General features: G+C 45.1%; 4 protein-coding genes across 4 annotated transcripts; 3 read left to right on the plus strand and 1 right to left on the minus strand.

The window, feature by feature from the left end:
* Positions 1-628: 628 nt before the first annotated feature.
* BGZ61DRAFT_375916 (uncharacterized protein) lies at positions 629-2,082 on the plus strand (the record flags this gene model as incomplete). The annotated part of the gene is made up of 5 exons (XM_046242454.1): positions 629-805; positions 857-1,121; positions 1,170-1,595; positions 1,676-1,882; positions 1,940-2,082. The coding sequence occupies 5 exons, from the start codon at positions 629-631 to the stop codon at positions 2,080-2,082; spliced, it is 1,218 nt and encodes a 405-aa protein (XP_046093302.1).
* Positions 2,083-2,814: 732 nt separating this feature from the next.
* Positions 2,815-4,424, plus strand: BGZ61DRAFT_542243 (cytochrome P450; the record flags this gene model as incomplete). Its single annotated transcript, XM_046255159.1, has 2 exons — positions 2,815-3,760; positions 3,820-4,424. The coding sequence occupies 2 exons, from the start codon at positions 2,815-2,817 to the stop codon at positions 4,422-4,424; spliced, it is 1,551 nt and encodes a 516-aa protein (XP_046093303.1).
* Positions 4,425-9,586: 5,162 nt separating this feature from the next.
* On the minus strand, positions 9,587-11,330 carry BGZ61DRAFT_487897 (carboxylesterase; the record flags this gene model as incomplete). Its single annotated transcript, XM_046250043.1, has 5 exons — positions 9,587-9,841; positions 9,911-10,628; positions 10,679-10,751; positions 10,802-10,943; positions 11,049-11,330. 5 exons carry the CDS (start codon positions 11,328-11,330, stop codon positions 9,587-9,589), a joined length of 1,470 nt encoding a protein of 489 aa, XP_046093304.1.
* A 1,337-nt stretch (positions 11,331-12,667) lies between these two features.
* On the plus strand, positions 12,668-14,208 carry BGZ61DRAFT_469477 (Alpha/Beta hydrolase protein). The gene has a single exon (XM_046247959.1). The coding sequence runs from the start codon at positions 12,843-12,845 to the stop codon at positions 13,836-13,838; it is 996 nt and encodes a 331-aa protein (XP_046093305.1). The 5' UTR covers positions 12,668-12,842; the 3' UTR covers positions 13,839-14,208.
* The last annotated feature ends 680 nt before the right edge of the window (positions 14,209-14,888 follow it).

Here is a 14,888-nt window from a genome sequence, read left to right on the forward strand (position 1 = left end):
ATGTTTACGCCAACGTCGAATGCGCCAGTTGACCCGCCAACTAATGACGACAGCGATCGATGCCGACGGCTGCACTTGAAATGTGGTTCTCCCTGAGCTCCATGCTCGCGATCGTCGCACTAGGAGCTTCGCTGACAGCTGTTCACAGGCGACGCCTCTGACTCTGCCTGTAGACCTTGCGTTGAGAGCGGCCGGCGGTGCCGCGACTCGTCCCGTAGCCTCGCTTTTCGCCACTGCCATAACCCATCCGTTGTCGAGGCCGCCGACCACGTGGAGCCCCGGACCAACCGGGCGATTTCTTTCTCGACGACCCATACGTGGGTTCCCATACCGACGTCTCGTGAGAGTGCCTCGCTGCTCCGAACGCACGCACGGTGAATACTCAATTCCTGGACAGTCACTTTCGTTCCTCAGAACCAAATCCTCCTTGAGAATGAGGTGCTGCCACAGGATGACAATCTTTGTGGGACCCTCTCCCAGCATGAGACTCTCTCTGTCACCCTCTTCGAAGATGATACCCCTTCCCAAGATGAGGTCCTCCCCCAGGATGAAACCCTGCACCTTGGCAATTCCACAGACTTGGACCATGGCCAAATTGACATTCAAAGCCTATCTTCTACATGTGAGTATGCCCGTGCTGCCCCTTGATGTTTACACAGGTGGTTCGCCCAGACCTAACTGTCATCCTGTTTCGACAACAGCACCATTTGGCCAGGATGTTGACCTGGCATTGCCCTTTTGGCCCCTTAACAGCCGGACCGACGCCTTGCTCGTCTGTTATTTTGCTAATCAACTGTCTTCATGGGTAAGTACTGTACGTCTTGTCTTACCACTTTTGGAAGTAACATAACTTCAGTTTGACTACTGCGACAAGCACCGGCACTTCAGTACGACTGTTGTACAGGCTGCCGCGAGCCATCCGATACTTTACGCTGCCATTCTTGCTATATCCTCGAAACATCTTAGTTTGTCACAGAAAGCGGATGCTTTGGCAGCAGATCGATACCAGGCAATATGCCTTGAGCATCTGATCCCTGCCCTCGCGAATCAGGATGGCAATCTCGACAACGGATATCTCTGTGCAGCAAGTATGATACTGCGGCTTTACGAAGAAATGACTGGTTCGAAAACGTTCCGTAAGCTGAGTATGTGGTGTTAACCGTTGCTAGTCCCTGGCCCCGATGAAAGGCCGTATGGTCACACCCTCGATGTCGATATTTTCACCATGTCACAAGACCCGATGCAAAGCAACTATAGCCTTTGTCGGGCATCCCTGATGATCGCCGTACGTCAAGAGATATTCATCTCCTTTAGTACTCGGAAACCCCCGAGGGCACTAGGTCGGCAGTGTGGGATCACCAGGAGCACCGAGCCGGCCGACGACTACACATGGGTATGGAGGATGATCATTCATACAGAAGATGTTCTGTCTTATGTCTACGGGGAACCTCTGCATCGACGACAGGAATGGGACGAGTTGAACAGTTATCTAGATGAGTGGACTGCAAAGAGACCACCATCGTTTAACCCTGTTTGGCACTCCGAGCCTAGCGAGAGCGTGTTTCCGGAGATTTGGTTTGCAAATGACTTCCATGGTATGTCGGTGGCCTTCCCATCACAGAAAACTGCCCTGATGTGTTGTGCGCCTCAAGACAGTTGTTGACAGGTCAATCAGTAGCAGGGCAGCAGTATGCGGATATATGCCGTATACTGTTAACAGCAAATAACCCTCGCATGCCATCTCTAGGACTCGACCGCTTACAGCGTTCCAGATCTGCCGAGGAGCAGATCCGGGGTCTTGTGCTCAATCTTTGTGGAGTCGCTACTTGCAACACGCAGTATCCACCAGCCACGTTCACAGCCGGAATGGCCATAGCGGTTTGTAAGTAATAAAGTAGTTTTCTTATCCCGTTTGCAGACTTCGTTGACCTTGATGAAGGTGGTGATCGGTTCACCTGTCGCAAAGAGCAGAAGCAGCTTATCGAGGTGGTCAGAGCCGCAGAGTCACATATGGGATGGGCAATACTGAAACAAGAAAATCGCTTGTGTGAGCTTTGGGGCTCGGACAATCCATTGGAGTGAGAGATAGCAGTAACTTCCGATGTGGATAATTGAAGGGTGTGCCCCGGATTTCATACCTTAAGTGAACATGGGTCCCAACCTCGGCTTTTGACTTCCTGCATGACGTCATACCACGATGGAATGATGACGTAACCGCCATCTTCTTTCTGCCAATGGCCACATCCCACCATCGGCCAATGCCGATTGAACACCGCGGAGAGACAGCGTTCTGCTCGCTTCTACGTGCTTCCTCTGTGGATTCGCTTGATGCGAGAAGTGGAGGCCCGAGGGCATCAAGCCGGAGCGTCCGGGGTATTGATGACCGCCGATTCGTTGTTTTGCTGCGCGGCAAACCCATCTAGCTTGAAGTGTTCGTGGGCGCGATGGGGCCGGCGCCAACCGATCGGGAAGTTTTACCACAAACTGCAATTGAATTACTGAATGCGGCAGTCCTCACCTCGCTGCCCTTGAGCGGTGACCAAATCAGTCTTGGAATACCGACTGCCCATATGATTTGCCTGACTCCCCAGCATCACACAAACAGCCACAGCTGCAGACGTGGAGCACTGGGAGAAATTCCAGGCGATCAATGCACCAATCTCCGTAGGCAAACTGCCCTCTTAGGGACTCCCGAGCGTCTGCTTGTCGCGCTCTTCTTGACTGGCTTTCTGCGATAGACAAGTATAAATAAGGGTAGCATGAATACAGGTTCTGAGAATCAAACCAGACAATTTCACGCAACACACCAACACCATGACATCTTTGGCAACCTGGGCTGTCACTCTCGCTCTTCTTTTTGTACTGGAGCCGGTGTCTCGATACATCTGGGATCCAAAGAAGCTGCGACGCTTCCCGAACCACAATGCGCTCTCGGGCTTCACCAATCTCGGCTACATCATCGAACGTTGTCGCGGCTTCCGGTCCAAGAACCTACACAAGAAGCATGAAAGCAATCTTGTCGTCCGTACAGGTCCCAACTCTCTATCCTTCTCTTCTCCGGATGCAATCCGTGCCATCTACGGGCACTCGACTACCTGCGTCAAAGGAGATATGTACGCTGCCTCGGCAGGACCCCACGTCAGTCTCCTGGATGTCGTCAATAAGGAAGATCACGCCCGAAAGCGCCGCTATATGTCACATGCCCTTGCCACCCGCAACTTGGAAACTTGGGAATTCAAGGTCGCAGACAAGGTCGGGAAGCTATTGCTACAATTTGACCGCATCTGTGAACAAAACGGGTCCTCTAACAGCACCACACCTGCAGTCGTCAATTTTCGTAAGTGGACCAATTTATTCACCATTGAGGCAATCGTGGACATTGCTTTGAGTCACAAACTCGGATGTCTCGATCGGGGTGATGACTATGTGAAGATCACGACCGTCGACGGGAAAGAGAAGCAAGTTCGGTACATTGAATGCCTGCACGGCGGTAAACGGGCAACATCGACGCTTGTGTGGTCAACTAGATGGTTCCGTCTTTTACGGGCGGTCCTGACCGCTGTTCCTGGATGGTTCCGCTTCCAGTGGTCCATGGGCAGTGATTTCGATGCCATGGTCCATCATCTCACGCGGGTACGAGCCGAGCGCCACCGAAACGGCGAGGACTTGGACGACATCATACGTTGCGTTATTGAAGACAAGGACAGCCAGTTTCGCGGATTGCACAATGGCGAGATAGAAGCCGAAGTCAGCGTTTTGCGTAAGTACAATCTCGTCGCGCTCTTTGGGCTTCTGAGATCTCTCGCTGACTGAACTCAGTCGATGCAGGTTCGGATACAACCGCTATCGCACTGACTCACGTTATGTATAATCTCCTCTGCAATCCGAGGGCTCTTGATCGCCTGCGAAAAGAGTTGGACGAATCCTTGCAAGGAGACGACCCAGTTGCCTCCTACGACCAGGTCAAGAACTTGCCGTATCTGCGAGCTTGTCTTGATGAGTCGTTGCGTCTGTTGCCTCCGGTCTCATTTGGCTTGAACCGCAAGACAGGCCCAGCGGGAATTACCATTGATGGCCAATGGATTCCTGGAGGCACAACCGTTGCAGTCCCAGCTTATACAGCACATCGAAACCCCCAACTGTTTCCTCAACCTGAATCTTATTATCCTGAGCGTTGGTTGGAAGAGATGGACAAGGACGCAAAAGCGTCATTCATTCCCTTCAGCGCTGGAGCTCGGGGATGCATTGGCCGCAACATCACCTACATTGAGCAGATGGTGTTTGTCGCTTCATTGGTCCAGCGCTACGATTTTGCACTGCCGAGTGCAGATTGGCAGTTGGATCATGAGGAGGCTTTCAACCTCTGGCCAAGGCCCATGCCCCTTAGCATCCAGAAAAGACCACTGTCGAATGAGCAAGGATGACAGGGTGGCCATCGATAAAAATGTCGATTTTATCATTGATCAATATCGTATCAACCCCTATCGATATCGCAATCGATATCGACGATATCGGCAATGATACAGCCGAAATTTAACCAATCTTATTAACCGTCGGTGTGGCTTAAATATCGCAATTTCGAGCTGGAAAGCGGTATAGTGTAGTTAGTAGAGAGCAAGGGACTTGAGAGAAAACAGGCCAAGATTCAGTCAAGCTGCCATCTCATCTTTGAAATGCATTACGTTACCGTCTTACATCGCACTTTCTATTCCCAATTTGAAGACCCTTCGTCGACGGACCGTGGGATAGTGGGGCATTGATTTCTTATTATGGCTTCTCTGCCGGACTCGTTATCCCTTTTGGATTTGTCCTCTACTGCCGCAGGTTCAGATATCCAACCGCTAGTATCCCGAGTCTCAAGCATCCGGACCTACGCCCGAGAACCCAAGAGCGATGAGCCGAAGCATAATTATTGGAAAGGGAGGCTTTTTAGGACTAGGAGGATGGTCAAGGTGTTCTAGTGCCACCGATTTCCCTACTTGACTATTTTTGACTCGCAGCAATATTATCCCGCGTATGATCATATATAGTCATACGCCTCAGACCGTATGGTATAGGTATATAGGCAATATATGAGTAACATATGGTTTAACTAAACCATACGCGTATGGTTAGAAAGCCTGAACGCCACCCGATGGGACTCGGACATGCGTATGATGGAGGGGGCTCTTCTCCTTCCAGTACTTAATACCTTCTTCAACGACGTTCAGAACTGCTGGGAGACCGAGGGTGTTTGTGAGAGGATAAGGCTAGCAGTTCTGGAATACCAGCTGAGTGTGTACGACTGGAAGGTTATCGAGATACTCGTTAAGCTTCTGAAGCCTTTTGAAATTGCTATTAAGTAACTTTAAGATAGTAGTATTTCTAATACTGTAACAGGCGGTTAGGGATGCTTGGGCTAGCTGGTTGCTAGCGGGGATGTCTCTAGGGTGGCCTGGATAAGGTTAAAAGGGGAGGTCAGTGCTATTCTAGGGGAGGATTATTATTGTCTTTTCTTTTATTAGAGATTCTTTCTAGAAGTTAGAGAGGCTAGAAGGGCTTAAGGCTACTAGGAAGTCTATTAATTAATTACCTTTATTTTTAAGAGATTTATTTAAAATTTCTTACTATTATTATATTTTCTATTTAATTTTTATTTTTAATCTCTTTTAAATATTAAGCTATTATAAATTCTATTAATATCTTACTAGTAAACTTTTTTATAATTAACTTAATATTTTATTTTATAAGATATTTTCTATTAAAAGATATAAGCTTTAAATTAAATTAAATTTATATATATAATTTAATATAGCTTTAAGCTAATTAGCTAAGATATTTATATAATAATTTTTTATATTTTTTTAAGATAAATTGATAAATTAAATATTATTTTTAATTTTTTATTATTATTAAATTATTAAATTAATTAAAAATATTTTAATAAATATTTTTTTAATTTAAAATTATATTTAATTATTTTAAAAATATTATTAAAAATATAATTTTAAAAAATTAAGAATTTAATATATATAAAAAAATATTAAATTTTTTATTAAATTTAAATAAAAAAGGCTATATAAATATTATAACTATTTAATTAATTATAATTTTAAATATCTTTTCTTAAAATTTAAAAGCTAGTAATTTAATTATAAAAAGAAATTATTAAAAATTTAAAAAAATATATAAAAAATTTAATATTAATTATAAATTTCTAACTATACTAGCTGGAATTTCTCTATAAATAAAAAACTAAATTTCTTTTTAAAAGAAATATTTATTTTACTTTTTTTTAAGTATTAAGTTAAAGCTTTTTAGTTTTTAGGAATAAAAATTATCTAATTAAATACTTATAGCTACTAGAGCTAGAATTAGTAGGTTTCTTTAATAGAAAGTACTATATTAAATAGAACTAGTAGCTAGACTTACTAAGGCTATAAATTGAAAAGATCTTAAATAAAACCTTTTAGATATAATATAAGTACTATCCTTTTAGTATCTGATTTTTTATTTATTTAATTAACAGTCTTTTAATCTATTCTTTAATAACCTATTAAAAATCTATTTAATTAAATAGTATCAGCTAAAAAAGCTATTTATTTTGCCCGGCTATTTAATTTATTCAGACTTTAAATTTAATTCTATCTAACTTTTCCAATATAATACTATTACAGTTATTATAGCTCTACCTCTAGGTAGGTTATATGTTTTTAGTATCCTCTACTTACTCTCTTACTTAGTATATTTATATATTAAAAAAAAAGTATTAAATAATAGTAATTATATAAAGTAATTATAGAAACTAATTAATACTATATAAAATAATATATTTAAAATAAAAAGTAGAGTTTAAGCTTACTTTTTTTATAATTAAAAATAATTTATTAATATTCTAAAAGTTTTAAACTTTTTAATTTAATTTAATTTAAATTTCTAAAACTATTAAACTAACTTTTAAATACTAAATTAAAAGCTTAAATAAGAATAATTTCTAATATATTAATATTATATCTTAGTTATAAAAAGAGTAAAATTAACTTAAAAACTTCTTATTAAATAAAGTAAGTAAAGAAAATTCTAATTTCTAAAAATATAATTATTAATATAATTATCTTTAGTCTTTATAGTTAACTCTATTTAAAAACTCTAATTATTCTAGCTATATTAAATCCATTAAAAACTATAAATCCAGTCCAGCTAAATCCACTCTATCTAAATCCACTTTAATACTAATCTAGTCTAATAAAATTACTAATAATAACACCTCTAGTTACAAGAAAATTATATATAAAACTAAAGTATTTATTAGTTAATATACATTTTATATCTTATCTCTTTCTTTTTACAAATAGATAATGGATAATAGAGTATTAATAACTATATTCTCAACTGTATATCTTATCTTAGGCTACTAGTAGCTATTAATCGCCAGTGAAATACCGTTACTTTATACAGGCCGGACGTAGAGCTCGATAATAGCATCACAAAAACAAGATCCCATACTAAGAGCCTTCTAACAGGCAGCTACAACGCCGGCTTGTAGAATAAGAGCCAGGAGTATATCTTTAATAGGCTATATAATTGCAATAGTATTATTACAGATATATTACTCTCGGCTACAACTAGTAACTAATAGGATACTATTAGCTAGCTATATAATCTGGAAAGTATTATAGCTTAATTATTTTCTTAATTTATTAACTTAGTTAGTATTTAGTTATAATATAAAATATATAGCTGCGCAAATCCTAATATTTATACTCTGGCTGGTCTCTACTTTACCTTTAGCCTTATTAAAATCAAGACCTTTTGTCAATTATGCCACCTAAGTATAAGATGTTGTGCTACAGTGGAAGGAAAGGCGACCTCCACAAGATCGAAACCGCGGCTGCTTTCAGCCATCGGCAATGATTGCTGGGCCTACGAGCAGGATATGCGACAACGCCAAGACATTATAAACATCAGGGCGGAGGGTCTTCACTTATGAGTGCGTACACAGTTTTCAGAGTCTTTCCTTGCCAATCCGTTCTCTTCAAAAGATTTGTTCGAGTCCGAAGCTACCCAGATAGTGTATACACAACTAGCATTCCGTGGGGAAATCTCGCGCCTGCCCATCAAATCCATATAAAAATACAACAGTCCTATTGCAGGCCTGATCTGATCAGTAAGAAGGCGTATTTATGCAACACCCACATTGGTTAACTAATGATGTTGACCCCATCCGACTAGACCCTTGGCATAGTCTGGGCCTGGACTGCTCTTTTCATTGGGTTGACGATTCTTTGCACCAGCGGGTGGCGGTCATATATCGGAGGCGGAGCCCATCTCGTGCCTCGAGAACATGTTGTCCCAAAAAAGTCCCTCCAGCCAAAGGATGAGGAGTCTCAGGCCGGCTTAGGCAATTCCGGCACCATGCAGACAGAGGCTACTCTCAAGGCAAAGCCGAATGGTTCTGACATGTCTGACAAGCCCTTCTGAGCAACGCCTCTGTTTTCACCTGGAAGAAACTCAGCTACACCGTGAAAACGTCTTCAGGAGACCTTACTATGCCTGGAGAGATGCGGCCATTGTCGTGATTGAATCAGCTGGCTAAAGCCGGTACGTGAGCCACAAGGGGCTTCAAGGGAAATTCAAGGCGCAGCCGGGTTCTTCTTCTTTGAAAAGGGGCATCGAGTTTTATGCAGACCTTAGCCAGACTTTTGGTAGAATTCAGTTCTTTTCTTTTCAGACATTTCAGGGGCTCAAGCCCAGCTGCCAATACGGCCTTAATTACCCTTTGTTTTCCCCCAGCTCTTCTATATTACACTTCTTATCATATGATCACACGCTCCAAGCACTCGGATTACAAATTGCTTGCTTGGGCGCTGTGTGATTGTGATCCCAGTACTGATTTTCTACAAGTCCCGGAGGCTGCTATCCTACAGTTGCTATCTGAGTTGGTAGGTGTGGTTGTTCTGGTCCAGCGTGCATTCAGGCCCATCATACTATGCTCCTGACCAGATCCATCCACTTCAGTGTCGCCGTGGAGCTGGTAAAAGAGTGTGTCTTCGTATCAAGTGTAGTGAAGAGTCTCTTGGCTCGATGGATCTTCAAGCTCAACACTGACTGTTGCGTACTATTGCAATCGTCGTAGCTCGAAGAGAAATGACTGACGGGACAATTATCACGTCATATTCGGCGTGTCACTCTGACATTTTGGCTGACGTGTTACCTTGCAGGGCGGTTCATTCTGGAAAGAGTGGCGCGAGGATGTAATCCCAGTCATAGAGGCCAAAAAGTAGCCATTCACACAGGTTTTGGAAGTCCTTCTGCAGTTGGCTTCTTGCACTATAGTTGGCCAAAGCCTGAAGGGAAGGGTCTTAGTTGTGAGGTTTCTCAAGGCCTGGGAAATGTTGAATTGAACTAGGCTGGACATCCTGTCTTATTGAAGGCTTAATTGGCTCTGTTGAGTTGGGGAACCGTGCTCGGATCCAAGGCTAGAGCTCTGTTTGGTTTCCTAGTACTAGTACTCTCCTAACAATCCCTATAAGTCTCGTCACTATATTTCACATGTCCCGCTAGTAGCTCTTGCCGATTTGCGAGATTTGACCGACCCACACGACATCTACAAAGAGTCGCAAGGACCATCATATGCGTTACCTAAAGCCAAGTTTGCTCCAACCTGGTTATCGAAGGCAAGTCGAACCAAAGTTTCCTGCATTGGCTTGTACTTCGGCCATCCTTCTGCATAAGCAACCAGGCCCTGCTTCGGATCTTTGGCGAATGCGGCCCAAGCACCGCGCAAATAGTCACCAACAGCGACCTGTTCTAGTGTGCTAGGCACAGGCTCCTGGGGTACCGTGTCGAAGAGAGGTTGGATCTACGAACCGTCAGCTTAGAGGTCCTAACATCGTGCTTGTATATTGGAGCATTATAAAACAAAACATACCTCGGCGCCATGGTATGCTCCGCTTGGCGGGTCGGTCGAGACGGCCAGGTTGGGGAAATCTCCAAAGTAACGGTACCTCCAGGACGGATTGCCCTCTGCGGTGGACCGGGCCAACCTCTCTGCGTCCGCACATGTGTAGAGGCGATCGTTGAAGTCTCGCCAGTAGGCCTCGGTCCGGTTTGGCTGAATTAGTCGGAAGATTCCTGCCTCATTCTGATTGTTACCAATCAGATAACCACCACGAGCGGAGCGCCGAGAGTTATAGTCCGCATAGACGAGGATGTCATCAGCCACTGGTCCAAATTGCGGATTGGCACCAATGGCCGTATCATCCTCAGAAAAGGCGCCGAGAATCTCTTCAGGAGTCTTGCTCCTCATACATTCTGTTGGATTTTCGGAAGTGGGACCGCACCCTGCGGCTTCGGCGATTCGGGACCATCTGGAAACCGTTGCCCCCGGGACCAACGCGGGGAAGCCGTCCACAGTAGCGCTCTGGAGTATAAATCCATTCGCGATCGGATCCTCAGCGTAGGCATACGAGTAGAAGTCCACCATGCCGGCGCCAGCCGACTGCCCGAAGATGGTAATGCGATCCACATCGCCGCCGAATTTCGCAATATTATTACGGACCCAGAGCAATGCTTGCCTCATGTCGAGCAAACCAAGATTTGCGGGAGTAGCTGGATTGCCCGGGAAGCCGAAAATGTTGAGACGATAGCTTCACAAAAGTTAGTGACACTGTTTCCGAGAACATGTGGAGGCACTTACTTGAACGAGACAAGGATGACATCCTCCTGATCAGCAAAGAACTGCCCGTTGTATATGGGAAGCCTGGAGCTGCCTGAATGGCCAAGTTAAAATGGAATACAGCACCGTAACAGTTCAACTTACCAAGCACATATGCGCCACCGTAAATCCACACAAGAACAGCTTTCTTCTTCTCCCCAACTTGAGGCTTCGTCCAGATATTGAGAGTTAGACAATCTTCGCTTTGAGGATCATCAGACGAGCCAGTCTGCACACAGGCGAATCCCTGCGTGGAGTTTGATCAGAAGCGTAGCTTAGAAATAGGAGGAGGTTGATAATGTGGCAAGAAAACAGTTGGAGTAAGCGAAATACTACGGCAGGATGGACTTACGAACTCTGTGGCATTGATATGATGCGACCCATTGAACGGAACCGGAGGCTCGAATCGCAAGGATCCGATAGGAGGCTGGGCGAACGGGATCCCCAGGTATTCAGAGACCTCATTAGCAACTGGTGCTGCGTGGCCTATGACTTTCCCACTAGTCGTGGCAACGGTCTGTCCCACAGCCCAGGTCTGTTCACGAGCACATTCATGAAGAGGGCTCGTGGCGGCGAGAGTCGCAAAGGCAACCGCAGCCCGCAATAATCCGCCGAGGGCTGTTGGGTTCTTCATTGTTAATGCTGGCTTGAGAAGAAGATGAGAGACTAGAAACAAAGACAGTGATGATCAAATATTCGTTTCTGCAGGTCCTGCCTTATATATGCGAGCTTTATCGGTAAGAGGAGACTATAGAGTTTATCACAATAATGCCCGTATATTTCCACCAGCACGATGACGCGATTGTACCGTATACTCTTACGAATTCCATGCTCCCTAGCCCAGCTCTGAAGAGTGAAGCGCACCCATGATTCCCTAGAATACGCCAGAGACCAATTGGATGAGAGGCTGATAGACAGTGGGGGCGCTAGCAAGCATGAATTTCGTGAGAGTATCCGGTAGGTCATCTCCGGGCACTGGGGCATTGCCAGGTGGGTTAGGCTGTGTATACGAAGCAGTTCTACGTTTTTGGTTCGCGTCTCCCAGAAGCCCCACGTTCTTCCTCATCTGATGGTTGGTCTCGCTTCGCTTGACTCTGTGTGATAGGCTTGCTTGAATGCCAATTTCTCCAAGTGTTCAGCATCCTATATTCAGCAGCTGAAGCATGGTCTGCCAACTTGAGGCTGAGTGTAGGTGGTGACGCGGCAGAATTTAAGTTGCTTGCAAAGCATAAGCATGTTGCATTAGCGTGTTATTCACTACGGGGGTACCCCTAGCCACTTTGCGCCGAGATAGGCACAATCTGTTACGGTGTGTAGTTTAGATAATGTATGGAAATATTACTAACTAGTCCCCTTTCGGCTTAAGCCTCCGGGCGTAATGAATTGTATTGTATTGTATTTTGGATAATTGGTCGTGTACTTGTTATAGCAAGATCCTTCTAGCTACACTAGCATAAGGATGTACAGAGACTGGTTAGATTGGCGCCTGTGTACGGATAGAAGGGAGTTTGCTTTTCGTTATAACAATGTGTGGCTTGTAGCGGTGAAAACATCAAGAATGGACTAACGCCTCTCTCGCATGATGATGAAGCGAGCAAGAACAAGATCATCAAGACTTCAATTAATAAAATCATCAATTTCTGGCCTATAATCTACTGAATTCACCTCTACCTCATTGCGTATCCAACAGAACTTAGAGCAGGGACCTGACGAAGCTAAGAACATACACACATCCAATCAGACCCATCAGAGAATTCAGGCTCGTGACACGATCGTCATGGCCTGATAATGACACAGCCCTCTTAGACACATGCCGACGAGCGTCATGCGAGATCGGCGGTAATAAAATGATAGGTTGCGTGTCTCTCTCCCAAAAGCCGAAGTATGGCCGAGTCCCATTGCCATTCCTTGTAGCTTGGAGGGGATAGACCTGGTTCTTCCTGTTTCATGACGAGCCTATTCAGAACGAATGATGACTTCATCACGGCGATTAATGATAACTCCGAGTTCAGAAGAGCATCAAATATAAGTACACATTAACAACTCCTCGCTTTAACACTCCGGTTCATTCACTCTACAATACTGACCTCTCATCTCTATTTTCTTTTCTACTTGCCTGCGACCAAGATACCTTGCCTCCGACAACATGCCAGGCTGGAAGAGCACTTTCATATCATGCTCAGTGGCCTTTGTGGCTCTGGGCAATTTTGCTGCTGCTAATCTACAACCTCAATGGGTTCATTTTGATAGCAGCGGCATATCTCTTGCTGCGCATTTATACGTACCAGCTACAAATGCAACGGGCAATGCGTCACGACCAGCAATCGTGACAAGTCACCCGCATGGTGGTGTGAAAGAGCAGACATCCGGTCTCTATGCGCGACTGATCGCGGAACGCACCGGATTCATCACCCTTGCCTTTGATGCTGCTTACCAAGGGGAAAGCGGCGGCCTCCCGAGATACCTCGAGGATCCTTACCAACGGGCCGAGGATGTTAGGAATGCAGTTACCTATCTTTCCACACTGGACATTGTGGACCCCGAACGCATTGGTGTTCTGGGTATTTGTGCTTCAGGAGGTTATGTACCTTTCGCAGCACAAACCGACAAACGCATGAAGGCGGTAGCAACTGTTAGTGGGATCGATCTAGGAACACTATATTCCGAAGGGTTCGCAAGCTACAATGGAGATATGCTTCCGACTTTGGAGAGCCAGCTCGAAGAGGCAGGCAGGCAACGCACACAAGAGGCTTTGGGCGCCAAGCCCAACCTAACTCGAATTTTTCCTCAGACTGCCGCAGACGTATCGCCAGACATGCCGGTATTCTACCAAGAGTCGTACGATTACTACCAAACACCTCGTGGCCACGTCGAGACAGCACCGAACTGGCATCTCTGGCGCAGCCTGGACATGATTGCCACATATCGGTCTTATGCAGACATCGATCTCATCTCGCCCCGGCCTTTGTTGATGATTGCTGGTAGTGATGCGGACACACTTTATTTCAGTCAAGAAGCCATCCGAAGAGCGAACCAGCCCAAAGAACTGTTCGAAGTTCCCGGTCTGACACACATTGACCTGTACGACCACACCAACCAGAGCGTCCCAAAACTGGTGGACTTTTTCACGACACATCTGTGATCGCCTGCCACTTGTCATCCGGAGGCCTGATCCGCCTACGGCGGCGAAGGTGACGGGTTCGAAACTCATGAGAACCACCCCTTCGAGGGCTAGCTAAGTGTGTTCTGGAGAGAAGTTGTGGTTTTGCCAGCTCGGTTCAAACCGGCTGGCGCGGGTCTTGGGGCTCGGCCAAATGATGGTTTTCCCTTCTTCTAGCGAACTGGCACGGGGGTGAGAAGAAGGTATGTTGCCTAGATCGCCAGGTCGCGAACCTTTTTTACAAGAAAATAAAATAAATAGAAAATACGTAGAGCGGATATTGTCTCTACTTTCAGCTTGGAGGATTGTGAGCATATTGTCTGGTAGAACCGGGTTAGAATTATTAGAACCAGCACAATTGATAACGTGCATGATAAGCCAGCGGGCCAGACAAGCGAGCAGGCCACTTGACCGCAACCTCGCTACTATTGACCCTGCAAAATCAACCCCAATATTCAAAATCGGATCAAATCAATTAGAACTCTGTTCCTGAGATACTCCTACTTCTATCTGACCTGTTCGTCACATCGCCGTTCCTTTGTTCTGACCTACACTCTCGACGCCCACGTCCTCGACTTTCCTGCTTTAGCTGCACCTTGACTCGTCGACGTTGACTAAGTATCTCATTCTCTTCTCGAAGGATCTAGTTCTTCGATCTCAACAAGGCAAACTGGTGCATGATTCTCCGCGCTCCCGTAACAAATTGGTCGACAGCATTTAAAATCGAAGTTGGGGAGCTTCCCTGATGTCTGGAGGGCCGATTCTTAATGAAATCGGACTGCGGAGTTGCCTCTATAGGGTTATTCGGCGTCTTGGAATCCCAGGGAGCGGGTAGCTCATCGGCCTCCTCCACAGGCGTCGGCGTACGTAGCTTCGCGTCAAGTCTAGAAATAACACTTTCCGGGTCTAAAGGCACAAGTCTTACACCCCTAAAACCTCCTCGTATGTTCTTTTCCATTATAGAGTCTTAGAATACCTCCAAAAATGCAAGAAAGGTTATGACTTATACCCGCCTTCATCTTCCTCTCGACC

The sequence above is a fragment of the Ilyonectria robusta genome, assembly GCF_021365365.1.
Source record: "Ilyonectria robusta strain PMI_751 chromosome Unknown BGZ61scaffold_104, whole genome shotgun sequence".
Lineage (NCBI taxonomy): Eukaryota > Fungi > Ascomycota > Sordariomycetes > Hypocreales > Nectriaceae > Ilyonectria > Ilyonectria robusta.

Bases quoted from the DNA above. Each gene is read 5' to 3' on its own strand.
- BGZ61DRAFT_469477 (XM_046247959.1), top strand. From the start codon at position 12,843: ATGCCAGGCTGGAAGAGCACTTTCATATCATGCTCAGTGGCCTTTGTG.